This window comes from Ascaphus truei, chromosome 19 (genome assembly GCF_040206685.1).
Source record: "Ascaphus truei isolate aAscTru1 chromosome 19, aAscTru1.hap1, whole genome shotgun sequence".
NCBI lineage: Eukaryota > Metazoa > Chordata > Amphibia > Anura > Ascaphidae > Ascaphus > Ascaphus truei.
In genome coordinates, this window is record NC_134501.1 from 33,069,968 (window position 1) to 33,088,892 (window position 18,925).

At 52.1% G+C, this 18,925-nt stretch overlaps 1 protein-coding gene across 1 annotated transcript in view; it reads right to left on the bottom strand.

Annotated features, from left to right (window-relative positions):
* Positions 1-16,965, bottom strand: part of EDC4 (enhancer of mRNA decapping 4) — a 98,893-nt gene extending 81,928 nt beyond the window's left edge. Inside the window, exons 1-2 of the mRNA XM_075577103.1 lie at positions 16,733-16,965; positions 3,223-3,376 (exon numbers count right to left, since the gene is read on the bottom strand). Coding sequence (XP_075433218.1) covers positions 3,223-3,376; positions 16,733-16,808 — 230 coding nt within the window. The 5' untranslated portion in view covers positions 16,809-16,965. The remainder of the gene's footprint in view (positions 1-3,222; positions 3,377-16,732) is intronic.
* Positions 16,966-18,925: the final 1,960 nt, after the last annotated feature.

Below are 18,925 nucleotides of genomic sequence, written 5' to 3' on the forward strand. Positions count from 1 at the left end.
AAAGGAAGCTGCTGTGCAGTGAGGTGCCGTCTATGCAACACTTTTATATTCACGTCCCTAATGGCCGAGCTTATAGAGGACTTAGTGGTCATCTCAAAGATATCTCTCCAGTCTACAACTATCAAAGTATTTTCCCAGTTGAACCACTTTATCTTTTCATCTGTATTATCGGTGGGGAGCAGCAGGAGCGTCGGTGGGGAGCAGTAGGAGCGTCGGTGGGGAGCAGCAGGAGCGTCGGTGGGGAGCAGCAGGAGCGTCGGTGGGGAGCAGCAGGAGCGTCGGTGGGGAGCAGCAGGAGCGTCGGTGGGGAGCAGCAGGAGCAGCAGCGTCGGTGGGGAGCAGCAGGAGCAGCAGCGTCGGTGGGGAGCAGCAGGAGCAGCAGCATCTGTGAGGAGCAGCAGGAGCGTCGGTGGGGAGCAGCTGGAGCGTCGGTGGGGAGCAACAGGAGCGTCGGTGGGGAGCAACAGGAGCGTCGGTGGGGAGCAACAGGAGCGTCGGTGGGGAGCAGCAGGAGCAGCAGCGTCGGTGGGGAGCAGCAGGAGCAGCATCATCGGTGGGGAGCAGCAGCGTCGGTGGGGAGCAGCAGGAGCAGCGGCGTCGGTGGGGAGCAGCAGCGTCGGTGGGGAGCAGCAGCGTCGGTGGGGAGCAGCAGATAACAGAGGCACAGTTTTTGCTATTTTCTGAATTACATTAAAGGGTTTTAAGTGTTGTCAATGATCTGTGTGCCAGTTTTGCTTTATCTAGGGCTGAAATAAAAAGCTCTCAATTGCAAATAAAAGTTATTGTATTTAGATTCTAAGTGGTCCCCTGTGATCCACCCCACCACCCCCCCCTCCCCCCGCATGTTTCTCACCCCGAGATTGCTCTACAACCAAACTCCGGCCTTTCTTTCTGGAGCAGCTTAACCTCATGGTTCAAGACCTTGATTTCTTCATTGGCATCCATTTGTAATTCAGAGACGTCCTCCACTTTGCTTCCATCACGGAGGGCGGTAAACCAATGTCCGCTTTAAAAAGGCCTCCCACTGAAAAGTGGCTTTTACGTTCTTGCATCCAATTCGTCATATCTTTTAACGGTGGAAGGCCTACCGTCAGATTCAAGCAGCGATTCAGAGCTTGAGCTTTCATGCTCACGTGTCGCCATTATTGGAGTTCATTTTTTCCCGGAGGAAAATAAGTGCATTACCTCCCCGGTCTGCAGCTTCCTTTATATCTCCGGCCTGGTGGGGCTGGTTATAGAGCCTCCCAGGCTATTCAAGGTACGGGTTATGGTTTAGCATAGGGAGGGCTCAACTCCAGTCCTCAACAAGTCAAGTTTTCAGAATATCCCCGCTTCAGCACAGGTAGCTCAATCAGAGGCTCAGTCGAAGACCAAGCCTCTGATTGAGCCACCTGTGCTGAAGCGGGGATATGCTGAAAAACTGACCTGTTGGGGGGGAGATTTGGGCATGAGGACTGGAGTTGAGCTGGTTTAGCTCTTAATATCTACCGTTCGCGTGAGGACCTCGCCAGTTGGGCGGCCATCTTTGTCTGCACCGTGCATGCATCCCGGCTTTGATTCTTAAATCATGCGAGTCGTGCACCATGGCTGCTGCCGTGTGCACGTTTATCTTTTAGATTCTATCGGATCAATATTCAAGCATATTAAAAAAGTTACTATAAAGCTGCTTAGAATTTTATATAAAATTCCCCATCACCACTTTTATTTATAGAACATTTTATACATATATTCATGGAAGTTTAGAGAACTATTCATCCCAAGGGCAGTACAAAGGACTCGGGGGCATCCCTTAGGCTAAGGCCCCGCTCCCTCAGTCAGCGCCCCCGCACTGCATGCAGGCAGCGCGCTGACAGGCAATTGACCGCCACCTGCGGTCTGTAGGGAGCGGGAGCCGAAGCAGGGGGCGTGGTTTGAGCGGTGGGCTCTCGTGCTGTCGTACCCACCTCCCCCCCCCCCCCCTGATCCCTCTCTCACTCCCGGAGCCCCTCGCACTCTGAAGCCAGGCACAGAGGGAAGGACACACACAGGCACACACACAGGCACACACACAGGCACACACACAGGCACACACAGGCACACACACACAGGCACACACACGCACACACACGCACACACACAGGCACACACACAGGCACACACAGGCACACACACAGGCACACACACAGGCACACACACACACAGGCACACACACACACACACAGGCACACACGCACACACACACAGGCACACACACACAGGCACACACACACAGGCACACACACACAGGCACACACACACAGGCACACACACACAGGCACACACACACAGGCACACACACAGGCACACACACAGGCACACACACAGGCACACACACACACACACAGGCACACACACACACACAGGCACACACACACAGGCACAGGCACACACACACACACACACACACACACACACACAGGCACACACGGGGTGAATCAGAATGGGGGGAAATCGGAGCAGAGGGGGAAATCGGATTGTCTGCTGGGATGTCACGTGAAGCGACACTCACCAAAACCACAAGCTCCTTGTAGCTCCGGCTGGCTGACGCGTCACAGCACGCAGTCAGCCACGCCGGAAGGAGCCAGCGGGGACAAGGCCTTAAGGTTGGAGGAACTGAAATTTCACTAGCAACAAAGGAAGGGCAGTTCCAATGTGGGATTCATTACCCATGGAGACTGTGATGGCAGATACAATAGATTTGGTCAAAAAAAAGGTTGGACAGCTTTCTAGAAAGGAAAGGTATACAGGGATATACCAAATAAGTAAACATGGGAAGGATGTTGATCCAGGGAGTAATCTGATTGCCAATTCTTGGAGACAAGAAGGAATGTATTTTCCCTTTATGAGATATCGCATGATATTTCACTGGGGTTTTTGTTTGCCTTCCTCTGGATCAATATACCGTAAATACAATATAGGATGAGTACATGCGTCGTCCAAATTTAACATAGAGTTCAACCTATGGGCACGGGTCTCAATTTAACCTCATCTACTATGCAACTAACCCTGCAGGTTAGTAAAAGGCACATTTTAGGGATACAACACTGACTGAGAAACAGCAGTAAACCTAGAATAGGGAAACCTTGTCTGGATTAATTCCTTTGCTGCAACATGCAGCTGCCACAACAATACCCGAGCCTGGAGAGATGTGTGGTACCATATTTGGCCCACCAAAGTTCTTGTACCAATGCAAGGCCTACTCACATGACTTGTTTCTCTGGTAAGGTCACCATAGCAACATTTCGGAGGCTGGGATCATGCAATGAGGCATCTCCCACTGTGCCAGGATCTGGAAGCAGAAGACCATTCAGGTCTCCGTTAAAGGAGTTGGACTTCCTCTGGTTGTCATTTGCAGAATCTAGAATAGAACAGATGAGGGAAAATGAGACGACACATCCAAGGCTGGACTCTTCCTGTGCTTGTTAGCCAGAGACGGTAACCAGCCACTGTAAAAAGGTATAGGAGTAGAGAATGGGAGGGAAATCTTAGTGCGCCAAGTGAATAAAATACACAATAAACTTACGAAAATAATAAGAATAATGCAGTGCAAAACTCTATCTCCCTCCCATATAAACTACAAGGGGGGGGGAAGAAACTTAGTAGGAAAAGTGTGTCCAAAATTAGTTAAATTGTAAAATAACGTCAAGTGCATAAGGTGTCTAAATGCCAAAAAGGATATCCTTTTCCAAGAGCCTGCTGGCTCAAACAAAGTATTTCAGTAGGAAAGGCCCTGCAGCGGATCTCCGGTGGCTCAGCACCGAGAAGCAGTGTGACAAAGGAGAGACAAGCGCAGGGACGCTCAGTGTATTCTAGTTTACAAGAAAAACATCAAATTGATAAAACATTAATGCCATTGCAGGACAAAAATGTAAGCATTATCACCCAAAACCCAGGGCTCTGACCATGATCACAATCCCTCTGCTTGGCGTCCATCAGGTACGTCTGTTCTTAGTCATCATGCAGCAAGGGAGGCTGTTCAACCCCTCCACGTGGGAAAAGATGGTCGCCGATCCAGTATCCACACTTTTCGCTGTTGTGGTGGGATATCCCGCGATCACCGCTCACGGGAGGGCGGCTCTCAATGGTCACATGCGGGACGGTGACCATTCTCGCGACATCACACAGCCAGCCCAGGACCAAGCTGCACACGTATGAATCTGCTCCGTAGCTGGAGAGTCTCTCTGGTATGGGTCTAGGAACAGAGGTCCCACAATGGCCTACGTCAGGGGTGCGCGCGGGCGGTTGCAGAGGCCCCGCACTCTTCCCCAAGGCATTTAATTGAATACCGGGGGATTGCGTGAGGCCCCTGCAACTCAACTTACCGGGATTCAGAAGCGTGGCGACGCGTCGCTATGGCAACGCGGCATCAAATGAGGCCGCGGGGTCACAGTGTGATATCACATGACCCGCTACATCATGACACCGAAAAACAAGGTGGGGTGGGCGCGAGCACCGGGGGGAGCAGGCAGGAGGGGCCTAGCGCCAATAGTTTGCGCACTCCTGCCCTGCGTGTTTCGTGGAACCAGTCAACTTCATCAGTGGCATGTATGAAAAAACAGGATAGGTAGCGCCAACTAGAATGTGATGAATAGGTGTGTTACTGGTCAAAGATCAGAACAATAAACCTGATATTCTGTGATACAGAGATATAGGTGGCTGCCTATGATACCACTCTGACCCCCTGGTCAGAGAAACACTTTATATACAAAGAATAGGTATCTGTGGCGCCTGACATATAAATATATGTTTAGAAAAAGGATATATACAACCAGGACTGGCAGATGTGCAGATCCCAGGACATCTCCAAATGGTGAATATTAGTGCTTAAAAAGAAAAATAAAATGCATAGCATAATACTGTATGATAAACATAACATAATACAAACAGCTGAGATAGTCAAAAGGTGAACAAATATTAACATTTAATAAAAAGACATAAAAAAATGACATAAAAATGACATGATATACATATGATAATGTATAAAAAATGTATAAAAATATATATAAAAAATATTTTTTTATTTTTTTTTTATACATTATCATATGTATATCATGTCATTTTTATGTCTTTTATTTATGTCTTTTTATTAAATGTTAATATAATTTGTTCACCTTTTGACTATCTCAGCTGTTTGTATTATGTTATATTTGTCATACAGTATTATGCTATGCATTTTATTTGTTCTTTTTAAGCACTAATATTCACCATTTGGAGATGTCCTGGGATCTGCACATCTGCCAGTCCTGGTTGTATATATCCTTTTTCTAAACATATATTTATATGTCAGGCGCCACAGATACCTATTCTTTGTATATACAGTGGCATGTATGAAGTGGACCGGTTCCACGAAATGCGTAGGGCATTGTGAGACCTCTGCTCCTAGATCCATACCAGAGAGACTCTCTAAAACAGCTACGGAGCCTTTGGTTTTGGGCGATGATGCTTACAACAATATGTTTCCTGTAAAAGATATAATCGTCCTCCAGCGCGTGGTCTTATTGCCTTTTTCTTCCGTGATATGTAAAAACAAACACAGAACACACCACAAACAAGTGGTATAATACACGTCGACAGTGCTGGTATTGTCAATAGAGAAGTAAATTAGAGAACTTAACACTTGCCTGTGTGTTTGTTCCCGTAGCGTGTACTCCTCTATGTCCTTCCTGCTGTTTCCTTAAAAAGTGGAGAGAGGCATAGCCTAATACTGTTTATTAGGAAAAAAATAAAAGATATAATAAAATTACACTCACAAACGGCCAAACACACAGATTGTGATGGGTTCAGCTGCTGTAAGTGTCCTTGAGCAATGTCTCTGTATAGAGGTACTCTGTAATGACCCGTCTTGCAGTCCCTGGTTGTCAATTAGATTCCACGGCAAATGGAGGCTTTCCCAGACTTGTGCACAGTCTGGTCTGCTTCTCTCCGTCCGTATTTGGGCACCGCGCATGCGCCGGACTCTCTGTTGACTCCCAGAGCTGATTGGGCAATCCGGGATCTCCAAGAGTATGGTGGCTTCAAACGATCAGAAAGGCATCCACATCAAACGCGTTTCGCCGGGTTTGGCTTCCTCAGTGATGTCACAGTGGGTGTAATGCAATGTCTTTTGTAGTGCTCTGGTTTTGACTCCTCCCAACTATTCAAATAAATTCTTTTTTGTGCTGTCGCTCTCATTATGATCCACATATAAATCCACATCAAATCCACAATCATGATTGGAGAGGGGGAGACTTCTGTCAGAAAATGTCTAAGAGAGAAACCTTCTGGATATTTACTCTGCAAACATTTAGCTCCCCTAGGTCCTAATATAGATATGGAAATTGCAGCCTTTGTATGAATCTGTTTATTATGTGTATTATACTTTTAAACACTTTTAAGGATATTAACCCCAATTTTAATATTCTTGTATGTAAATTATGTTCCTAATCATTGTGGATTTGATGTGGATTTATATGTGGATCATAATGAGAGCGACAGCACAAAAAAGGATTTATTTGAATAGTTGGGAGGAGTCAAAACCAGAGCACTACAAAAGACATTGCATTACACCCACTGTGACATCACTGAGGAAGCCAAACCCGGCGAAACGCGTTTGATGTGGATGCCTTTCTGATCGTTTGGAGCCACCATACTCTTGGAGATCTCGGATTGCCCAATCGGCTCTGGGAGTCAACAGAGAGTCCGGCGCATGCGCGGTGCGCAAATACGGACGGAGAGAAGCAGACCAGACTGTGCACAAGTCTGGGAAAGCCTCCATTTGCCGTGGCATCTAATTGACAACCAGGGACTGCAAGACGGGTCATTACAGAGTACCTCTATACAGAGACATTGCTCAAGGACACTTACAGCAGCTGAACCCATCACAATCTATGTGTTTGGCCGTTTGTGAGTGTAATTTTATTATATCTTTTAATTTTTTCCTAATAAACAGTATTATGCTATGCTTCTCTCCACTTTTTAAGGAAACAGCAGGAAGGACATAGAGGAGTACACGCTACGGGAACAAACACACAGGCAAGTGTTAAGTTCTCTAATTTACTTCTCTATTGACAATACCAGCACTGTCGACGTGTATTATACCACTTGTTTGTGGTGTGTTCTGTGTTTGTTTTTATATATCACGGAAGAAAAAGGCAATAAGACCACGCGCTGGAGGACGATTATACCTTTTACAAACATTTCATGTGAGGAGTTTGAATAACCTCCTGGGAATCCAGCTGCGAGACTAGAAGTAATTTATTGCATTTCTAGAATTTTACCCCATAGAATTGGCGCCACTTCACCATTTTTAATGTTTCCTGTAAAGGCATTACTATTTTATGTTTTTCTAGTAACCTTTAATACATTGTGTGTCCCTGCGCTTCTCCCTTCTCTCTCACAGGAATGAAGACACTGATGGGGGCATCTGCATGTCTTTCACAGGTCCCCAAAACAAGCTCCCTTCATCGTACTGTCACACAGAGTGGTTGCCGGCAGCCAATGATTCTGGGTATCAGCACGCAAACTTAGCGTCCCATCAATTTGAAACATAGATACTTCCCCATCGCTTTTCCCTGCTGTAGCAAACATTTAAAGCAAAGGCTTGGGTTAAGAAAATGCAAAATCAGAACACCAACCGTAGGCTGCGCTTATAGTGCCTTGCGAGGGCGCTCCGAAACAAATACATTGACTCCGTTGCAAGCGCTTATAGTAAGCGCGACAGCGATGGAGCGACCAAAATTTTTGAAGCCGGGTAAATGTGATTTTTTTAGAGAGACAGTCGCCACATGTGACCGTCTCTAAACCTATCAGATTGCGTTGCCCCGCCCCCTTTGTGACGCCACTGGCCTTGTCGCCAGAGACGTCGCCAAAAACCAAATTACAACTTTCGCTAATGGCGACGTCATCGGTTGCGTTGCCGTCGCCAGCACTATAAGCACGGCCTTACTCACAATAGTGGGATACAGGGTAATGCTGGCATCAATGCCATAACCTCAATTCACTGGAATAAAAGCCAGCGCATTACCCACGTCTCCTTCCCATACAGAAGAAGGGCTAAACACGGCTCTTTTATTGTGTGGGCAGGAAGCGAAAGTGTGACAGTCGACACGGCCACTCGCTTGGCTTTTACCCAGAATGCTAATCCTGTTAGTGACGCAACGGCAGGACTCTGCTGGAATGAAAAGTGAACACCCAGCAAACACCATGTAATGATGCAGAGGAGGTCTACAAGCGACAAGGCCTCGATCCTTTTTGGCCATACACAAGGCGAGAGCGGATTAAAGAAAGGGGAACTGGCAGTTTTAGTCGGTTGCAAAATATTTCTAAATAAAATCTTTCCTTTTCCCATGCAAAGGTCTAATTTGAGACACCAAGAATAGGGGCAAAAAACAGGGATACCAGATTAAAATGGCTGACAGGAACCATACAAAAGAATAAAGTATATAGCACCGTCTTGGAGGGGGAAGATGCTGCTTTAAAGAAGCCAGAAACTAGCTCGAAACGAGCCATGGGAGCCTTTTGTAAAAAAATAAATAAATGTAAAAAAATCTGAAAATAAGTATTTTACATAATTGTTTAATATTTTACCGGATTCCTCTCAGCCTGAAACGGGGAGGGTATTTCACCATTTTAGCTGCTCCCTATTACATAATAATTCTGTATAAACAAGGCCATGAATTCCCAATTCTTGTTCACCTCAAACAGTAGGGACAAGAAAGAACACTTCATATGGTAAGTACTCTTCAGCATGGGCACACAAAATATATGGGATTTAAACCAAAATACAGCAAGTATAACAAGAGTAGCAAAAATAACATAAGCCCTCGCTGGACTCGTGGAGAAAACATTGCACGTGCTGTGTACGCCTCGATTCTAATTTTGGGCAAAAGAAAAAATTTAAATATATTTCAATTAAACTGGATTGCCCCTTCAAGCTGCAGTTCAAGCAATATCCTACGTGTGTGTTTTTTTAATAAATCAGTTCTGTACCATGAGAGAATACTTGTAGCATTGTTTAAAAAAACAAAAAATATTTTTAAAGACATTTTTAATGCATTATAATGTAACAAGCATTTTTGTCTCTATAGAAACCATTTACAAAGTCACACCCCCTTCCTCTTCTGAAACAAGGTCTGTCACACCCCTTTTGAGCCCCGCCCTCTCTCTAGCAGTGCACCAATTGTATCTAGTGGCTGCCTGGTCACATGATCTTCCCCACAGAACTTTGCATCCTGGGTACTCTTGTGCTGCCCTAACAGTGAAATAAATAACCCCCGATTCAGCGATCGATTACAGAACGGATCGATCTGCAGCTTAGCCAATCACTTGTCAGTGTGCAGATTGTATTGATGCACATATTGATCTGCAGCTTAGCCAATCACTTGTCAGTGTGCAGATTGTATTGATAAGCATATTGAATGGGGAATTTTTTTTTTCCCTTCAATTTTGAAAAACGGCAACTTGAACTGCAGCTTTAAAATCTGGATCAGAGATATCGAGACACACACACACACACACACACACACACACACACACACACACACACACACACACACACACACACACACACAGACACAGAGTATTTGGTTACTATGGTGACATTAAAAGTGTAAAAAAAAGATTTCAAAATACTAATCTAATAGACTGTGTAATGCGGCAGGCATAAATTTATAGGGGTCCATGTTAAAATGGACAAGAAGCAAAAAAGGAACACACTATGCTCATTTGCATGTCATTACCCAGAATCCCTGGCTGCTGTGGAAGCGCTGTATGCCAAGAGATAATGGGAAGAGGCAGGGCTGCCGGCCTAAGACCTGAATGTGCTCACAAGCGGGATTTTTAAAATACGTATCAGAATTTTTTTAATTGTGTCAACTATCTATAATTACACATGCCACTGCCTTCAGTGCCCTGTGGTCTATGGAGGATTGTCCTGTTTAATGTTATTTTCCTCTGTTTAACAGTGTAGGAAGGGTTAAAATGCCTATAACCCCATGTTACGTAAGCAATTCATGATCTACACTTGTGATGTACCGAGACCCCGGACATTACCCCGGACATTACCCCGGACATTACCCCGACCCAGCAGCAGGGGGTTGGGCCCGACACCGGGTAATGTCGCTGTATATGAAAATACTTTATCACTTACCTGCAGTCGGCGACGGAAGGAGAAGAAGACCGCAGCGACATCTGGGAGCAGCAGCAGAGGCTCCTCCCCGGCTGTCCAATAGGAACGCTCCTGCTCCGGTCACATGGTTCCCATGTTCACACTAGTATCAGCTGTGTGCTGTATTCCTGCTGCTCCCGCCGGCTGCACACAAACTTCGGCTGCACACAGGACCTCTGCTGCTGCTCCCAGATGTCACCGCGGTCTTCCTCACCCTGCAGGTAAGTGCCGTCCGGATAACAGGATTGATTTTGCCCGGTACTCGTTACCCGGTTTTCTAAACAAATAGGACCCGGTACAACACTAATCTAAACATAGCAACTGGCACCGTGGAGGTGAAACTAAGACACAAATGTTAGCCTTAGAGACAGAACTGATAGAAACCAAACAGGAGGTGTAAACAAGAAAAGTTTAGTAAAACACAACCGTACATCCATTAGCTGGACAGAGGCCACCAAATGAAGAGGTTGTGTGTGTAGAGCCAAATATGTCACTGCCTTTCCCTCCTTTGTCTAACGTAATGTGCATGAACCAAGATTCTGCTGCTAGAATAATTTCACTTTCTCCCAAAACAGTCCCTGCTCATCTCCTCTTTAAATCCCTCTCCTGGCTTCAAGTGTTGGATCACCCCCACCCCCCACTGCTCTCTATCTCCTTAAACCCTTCCTCTCACTGCCCCTTACCTGTGGAACTCACACACTACGTTTACGTCAAACACACTCTCACACTCTCACACTCTCACACTCTCACACTCTCACACTCTCACACTCTCACACTCTCACACTCTCACACTCTCACACTCTCACACTCTCACACTCTCACACTCTCACACTCTCACACTCTCACACTCTCACACTCTCACACTCTATCTTTAAAGTAAACACAAGATTCTGGATGTCTAACATGGTCTTAGTTTTCTAAATGTAGAAAGCAGCAATCCTGTCTATTGCAATTTTTTTTTTAATCTCTTACCTGAAGCAGATGTTCCCCACTGCCCCCACCCCCAACAACAACAACTGGAGACAAGGAGCAGAGAGCCCATTGTCCATTAGGCCCCGCTCACACAGCGCGCTACACGACGCGAGCGCGCTTGTCACTGATGCCTGGCAGCCAATGGTGGTGTTCAGTATTGAAACTACCATTGGCTGCAAAGTGCGGCGTCGACGCTGCTGCAGTCGCGGGAGTCTTTTAATCTGTGATCTCCGGCTGCAGCAGCGCGACGTCAATTTCAGCAGCCAATCAATGTCCAGACGTTTTACATTGATTGGTCAATTTCAGCAGCCAGAGACTCGGCAGTGGGGACGGGGGACGGGCACCCGCCTCTCCCTCTCCCCCCCCCCCCTCCATCAGTCCCTTCCCGGGCACCCGCCTCTCCCCCCCTCCCTCAGTCCCTCTCCATACCCCCCCCCTTCCCTCAGAATATGATTCTGCAATAAGGAAAGTATCGGAGGTTTACTGGCAGTTGGAAGGTTTTGGATAGATCTAAAGTGGTTGACGTCTGTCTCTGTCACCGTCCCCCAGTTTGTATTTATTTATTTTTTATTATTTTTCCCCAAATGGAAAGGAGGTGGAGTAGAAAGATTCTCTATTGAATATTGCCTTTTATTTATATTGACTCGTTGGGAAAGTAGACACCGGGCCCACACCCCCTCTCCCCTCCCCCTCCCCTTCCCCCGCCCGCCCTCACACACTTTCTGGATGTTGTGTCATTCCGTCTGCTGGGGATGATCACACATCGCCCAGCAGACGGATGCGCACACGCAGCGTCGTGAAGACCCCTGTGTGAACACGGCCTTAGGCAAATTGGGGACACAATATGGCCTGCAGGGTAAGAGATTGCTCCGGCAGCCAATACAAAAGTTGCATAATCATAGAAAGATAACATTGTGGCGTTCTAGCCTTACCCCCTCTCCCCCATCCAGCACCGCCCTCACCCCTTCCCCACCTCCCTCTCCCCCATCCAGCACCGCCCTCACCCCTTCCCCACCTCCCTCACCCCCATCCAGCACCGCCCTCACCCCTTCCCCACCTCCCTCTCCCCCATCCAGCACCGCCCTCACCCCTTCCCCACCTCCCTCTCCCCCATCCAGCACCGCCCTCACCCCTTCCCCACCTCCCTCTCCCCCATCCAGCACCACCCTCACCCCTTCCCCACCTCCCTCTCCCCCATCCAGCACCGCCCTCACCCCTTCCCCACCTCCCTCTCCCCCATCCAGCACCGCCCTCGCCACCTCCCTCTCCCCCATCCAGCACCGCCCTCACCCCTTCCCCACCTCCCTCTCCCCCATCCAGCACCGCCCTCACCCCTTCCCCACCTCCCTGTCCCCCATCCAGCACCGCCCTCACCCCTTCCCCACCTCCCTCTCCCCCATCCAGCACCGCCCTCACCCCTTCCCCACCTCCCTCTCCCCCATCCAGCACCGCCCTCACCACCTCCCTCTCCCCCATCCAGCACCGCCCTCACCCCTTCCCCACCTCCCTCTCCCCCATCCAGCACCGCCCTCACCCCTTCCCCACCTCCCTCTCCTCCACCTCCCTCTCCCCCATCCAGCACCGCCCTCACCCCTTCCCCACCTCCCTGTCCCCCATCCAGCACCGCCCTCACCCCTTCCCCACCTCCCTCTCCCCCATCCAGCACCGCCCTCACCACCTCCCTCTCCCCCATCCAGCACCGCCCTCACCCCTTCCCCACCTCCCTCTCCCCCATCCAGCACCGCCCTCACCACCTCCCTCTCCCCCATCCAGCACCGCCCTCACCCCTTCCCCACCTCCCTCTCCCCCATCCAGCACCGCCCTCACCCCTTCCCCACCTCCCTGTCCCCCATCCAGCACCGCCCTCACCCCTTCCCCACCTCCCTGTCCCCCATCCAGCACCGCCCTCACCCCTTCCCCACCTCCCTATCCCCCATCCAGCACCGCCCTCACCACCTCCCTCTCCCCCATCCAGCACCGCCCTCACCCCTTCCCCACCTCCCTCTCCCCCATCCAGCACCACCCTCACCCCTTCCCCACCTCCCTCTCCCCCATCCAGCACCGCCCTCACCCCTTCCCCACCTCCCTCTCCCCCATCCAGCACCGCCCTCACCCCTTCCCCACCTCCCTCTCCCCCATCCAGCACCGCCCTCACCCCTTCCCCACCTCCCTCTCCCCCATCCAGCACCGCCCTCACCCCTTCCCCACCTCCCTCTCCCCCATCCAGCACCGCCCTCACCCCTTCCCCACCTCCCTGTCCCCCATCCAGCACCGCCCTCACCCCTTCCCCACCTCCCTCTCCCCCATCCAGCACCGCCCTCACCCCTTCCCCACCTCCCTCTTCCCCATCCAGCACCGCCCTCACCCCTTCCCCACCTCCCTCACCCCCATCCAGCACCGCCCTCACCCAGCACCTCACTCTCCCCCATCCGACCCTCACCCCCCATCCAGCACCGCCCTCACCCCCATTCAGCACCGGCCCTCGCCCCCCATCCAGCACCGGCCCTCACCCCCATCCAGCACCGCCCTCACCCAGCACCGCCCTCACCCAGCACCTCACTCTCCCCCATCCGGCCCTCACCCCCCATCTAGCACCAGCCCTCTTCCCCCATCCAGAAACCTTTCTCTCCACCTCGACCTCTCCCCAACCCAGCACCACCCCTTTCACCTCACCCCCTCTCCCCAACAACACCTTTTCTTTCCAACACCCCCCCCCCCCGACAATCCCTTTTTTCATTTACCCCCTCCCTCGCCCCTCTCCCCTTTCCTTAACCCCCCTCCCCTTTACCACCCCTCCCCTTTACCACCCCTCCCCTCTCCTTCACCCCTCCCCCAGCCCCTTTCCTCTCCTCCACCCCCTCCCCTTTCCTCTCCTTCATCCATCCACCAGCCCCTTTCCTCTCCTCCACACCCTTTCCTCTGCCCCTTTCTTATCCATCACCCCCCTCTTTCTTATCCTGCACCCCCCCTCTTTCTTATCCTTCACCCTACCTCTTTCTTATCCTTCACCCCCCCCCTTTCCTCTCCTTCACACCTCCCCCAGCCCCTTTTCCTCTCCTTCAACACCCCTCCCCTGCTCCTTTCCTCTCCTTCACCCCCCCTGCCCCTTTCCTCTCCTTCAAACCCCCCTCTCCCTCCCTTTCACCCCACCCCCCCCATTCTCTCCTTTAACCCCCAGGCCTCTACTCTTCCCCCCCCCGCCTCTACTCGTTCCCCCCCGCCTCTACTCGTTCCCCCCCTACGCCTATACTCTTTCCCCCCCTACGCCTATACTCTTTCCCCCCTCCCCCCCACCCCTACTCTTTCCCCCCTCCCCCCCTACTCTTTCCCCCCTCCCCCCCCCCTACTCTTTCCCCTCTCCCCCCCCCTCTTTCCCCCCTCTACTCTTTCAACCCCTCTACTCTTTCCCCCCCTCCTCACTCTTTCCTCCCACCGCGCACCTACTCTTTCCCCCCTCCGCCCCTACTCTTTCCCCCCTCCCCCACTCTTCCCCCCCGCCTCTACTCTTTCCTCCCCCGCGCCTCTACTCTTTCCCCCCCCCGCCCCAAACCTTTCCCCCCGCCCCTACTCTTTCCCCCCCCGCCCCTACTCTTTCCCCCCCCCCGCCCCTACTCTTTCCCCCCCCCGCCCCTACTCTTTCCCCCCCCCCGCCCCTACTCTTTCCCCCCCCGCCCCTACTCTTCCCCCCCCCGCCCCCGCCTCACTCTTTCCTCCCCCCGCCCCTACTCTTTACCCCCTCCCCCACTCTTTCCCCCCCCTCCCCCACTCTTTCCCCCCCCTCCCCCACTCTTTCCCCCCCGCCTCTACTCTTTCCCCCCTCCCCCACTCTTTCCCCCCTCCCCCACTCTTTCCCCCCCCCACTCTTTCCCCCCCCGCCCCCACTCTTTCCCCCCCCGCCCCCACTCTTTCCCCCCCGCCTCACTCTTCCCCCCCCCGCCTCACTCTTCCCCCCCCCCGCCTCACTCTTCCCCCCCCCCCGCCTCACTCTTTCCCCCCCCCCGCCTCACTCTTTCCTCCCCCCCGCCTCACTCTTTCCCCCCCCCGCCTCACTCTTTCCCCCCCCCGCCTCTCTTCCCCCCCGCCTCTCTTCCCCCCCGCCCGCCTCACTCTCCCCCCCCGCCCGCCTCACTCTCCCCCCCCGCCCGCCTCACTCTCCCCCCCCGCCCGCCTCACTCTTCCCCCCCCGCCCGCCTCTCTTCCCCCCCGCCCGCCTCACTCTTCCCCCCCCGCCCGCCTCTCTTCCCCCCCGCCCGCCTCACTCTTCCCCCCCCGCCCGCCTCACTCTCCCCCCCCGCCCGCCTCACTCTCCCCCCCCGCCCGCCTCACTCTTCCCCCCCCGCCCGCCTCACTCTTCCCCCCCCGCCCGCCTCACTCTTCCCCCCCGCCCGCCTCACTCTTCCCCCCCCGCCCGCCTCTCTTCCCCCCCGCCCGCCTCACTCTTCCCCCCCCGCCCGCCTCTCTTCCCCCCCCGCCCGCCTCTCTTCCCCCCCGCCCGCCTCACTCTTCCCCCCCGCCCGCCTCACTCTTCCCCCCCCGCCCGCCTCTCTTCCCCCCCGCCCGCCTCACTCTCCCCCCCCGCCCGCCTCACTCTCCCCCCCCGCCCGCCTCACTCTTCCCCCCCACCTCACTCTTCCCCCCCGCCCGCCTCACTCTTCCCCCCCGCCTCTACTCTTTCCCCCCCCGCCTCTACTCTTTCCCCCCCCGCCTCTACTCTTTCCCCCCCCCCGCCTCTACTCTTTCCCCCCCCCCGCCTCTACTCTTTCCCCCCCCGCCTCTACTCTTTCCCCCCCACCTCTACTATTCCCCTCCCCCCCCCGCGCCTCTACTCTTTCCCCCCCCGCCTCTACTCTTTCCCCCCCCGCCTCTACTCTTCCCCTCCCCCCCCGCGCCTCTACTCTTTCCCCCCCGCCTCACTCTCCCCCCCCTCCCCCACTCTTTCCCCCCCACTCTTTCCCCCACCTCACTCTTTCCCCCCTCCCGCCTCACTCTTTCCCCCCTCCCGCCTCACTCTTTCCCCCCCTTCCCCTCTACTCTCCCCCCCCTTCCCCTCTACTCTCCCCCCCCTTCCCCTCTACTCTCCCCCCCCTTCCCCTCTACTCTCCCCCCCCCCCGCCTCTACTCTCCCCCCCCCCCCCGCCTCTACTCTTCCCCCCCCCCCCGCCTCTACTCTTCCCCCCCCCCCCGCCTCTACTCTCCCCCCCCCCCCCGCCTCTACTCTTCCCCTCCCCCCCCGCCTCTACTCCCCCCCCCCCCCGCCTCTACTCCCCCCCCCCCCCCCGCCTCTACTCCCCCCCGCCTCTACTCCCCCCCCCCCCCCGCCTCTACTCCCCCCCCCCCCCCCGCCTCTACTCCCCCCCCCCCCGCCTCTACTCCCCCCCCCCCCCGCCTCTACTCTCCCCCCCCCCCCCCCCGCCTCTACTCTCCCCCCCCCCCCCCCCCCGCCTCTACTCTCCCCCCCCCCCGCCTCTACTCTCCCCCCCCCCGCCTCTACTCTCCCCCCCCCCGCCTCTACTCTCCCCCCCCCGCCTCTACTCTCCCCCCCCCCCCGCCTCTACTCTCCCCCCCTCCCCCGCCTCTACTCTCCCCCCCTCATCTCACCTCCGGGACGATCCAGTTTCAGAATGTCCCTCAGATGCTGAGTGGCGTCGATATCAATACTAGAAGCCGCCGCCATCTCGCCGCGTTCTCGGCGGCTCCCACCTCACGGTGCCCGCACTGCCCTCTCCCGGGGTCAGCCTCCGAGCCTCACCCCCCGAATCCTTCACCGGACACCGGGATCCTGCCCACCACAACTACCCGCCTCTACTTCCGGCGCACTCCCCTCCTCTTACCTCCCCGCGGAAACAAGAGACGCCACAGAAAGGTTCCTAGGCTCGTCTGCCACAGCCAAGGCATGGGAGCGGTGGGCGGGAGCGGGGGCTGTATATCACCACGCTGTGTGCTCCATATAGCGGGATCACTGTCACTTCCACTGATCTTCCCCACCCACCAACATACATACATACTCACCCACCAACATACATACATACATACATACTCACCCACCAACATACATACATACATACATACATACTCACCCACCAACATACATACATACATACTCACCCACCAACATACAAACATACATACATACTCACCCACCAACATACATACATACATACATACATACTCACCCACCAACATACATACATACATACATACATACTCACCCACCAACATACATACATACTCACCCACCAACATACATACATACTCACCCACCAACATACAAACATACATACATACATACTCACCCACCAACATACATACATACTCACCCACCAACATACATACATATATATTCACCCACCAACATACACACATACATACATACTCACCCACCCACCCACCAACATACATACATACTCACCCAGCAACATACATACATAAATACATACTCACCCACCAACATACATACATACATACATACATACTCACCCACCAACATACATACATACATACTCACCCACCAACATACATACATACATCCATCCATACATACATCCCACCAACATACATACTCACCCACCCACCAACATACAAACATACATCCCACCAACATACATACATACATACATACATACATACTCACCCACCAACATACATACATACATAAATACATACTCACCCACCAACATACATACATACATACATACATACTCACCCACCAACATACATACATACATACATACATACTCACCCACCAACATACAAACATACATACATACATCCATACATACATCCCACCAACATACATACATACATACATACTCACCCACCCACCAACATACAAACATACATCCATACATACATCCCACCAACATACATACATACTCACCCACCAACATACATACATACATACATACATACTCACCCACCAACATACATACATACTCACCCACCAACATACATACATACATACTCACCCACCAACATACATACATACATACTCACCCACCAACATACATACATACTCACCCACCAACATACATACATACATCCCACCAACATACATACTCACCCACCAACATACATACATACATACATACATACTCACCCACAAACATACCAACATACAAACATACATACATACATACTCACCCACCAACATACATACTCACCCACCAACATACATACTCACCCACCAACATACATACATACATACTCACCCACCAACATACATACATACTCACCCACCAACATACATGCATACATACTCACCCACCAACATACATACATACATACTCACCCACCAACATACATACATACATACTCACCCACCAACATACATACATACTCACCCACCAACATACATGCATACATACTCACCCACCAACATACATACATACATACTCACCCACCAACATACATGCATACATACTCACCCACCAACATACATACATACATACTCACCCACCAACATACATACATACATACATACTCACCCACCAACATACATACTCACCCACCAACATACATACTCACCCACCAACATACATACATACATACATACATACATACATACTCACCCACCAACATACATACATACATACTCACTCACCCACCAACATACATACATACTCACCCACCAACATACATACATACTTACCCACCAACATACATACATACTCACCCACCAACATACATACATACATACATACTCGCCCACCAACATACATACATAAATAAATAAACACCAACATACATACATACTCACCCACCAACATACATACCCACCCACCAACCAACATA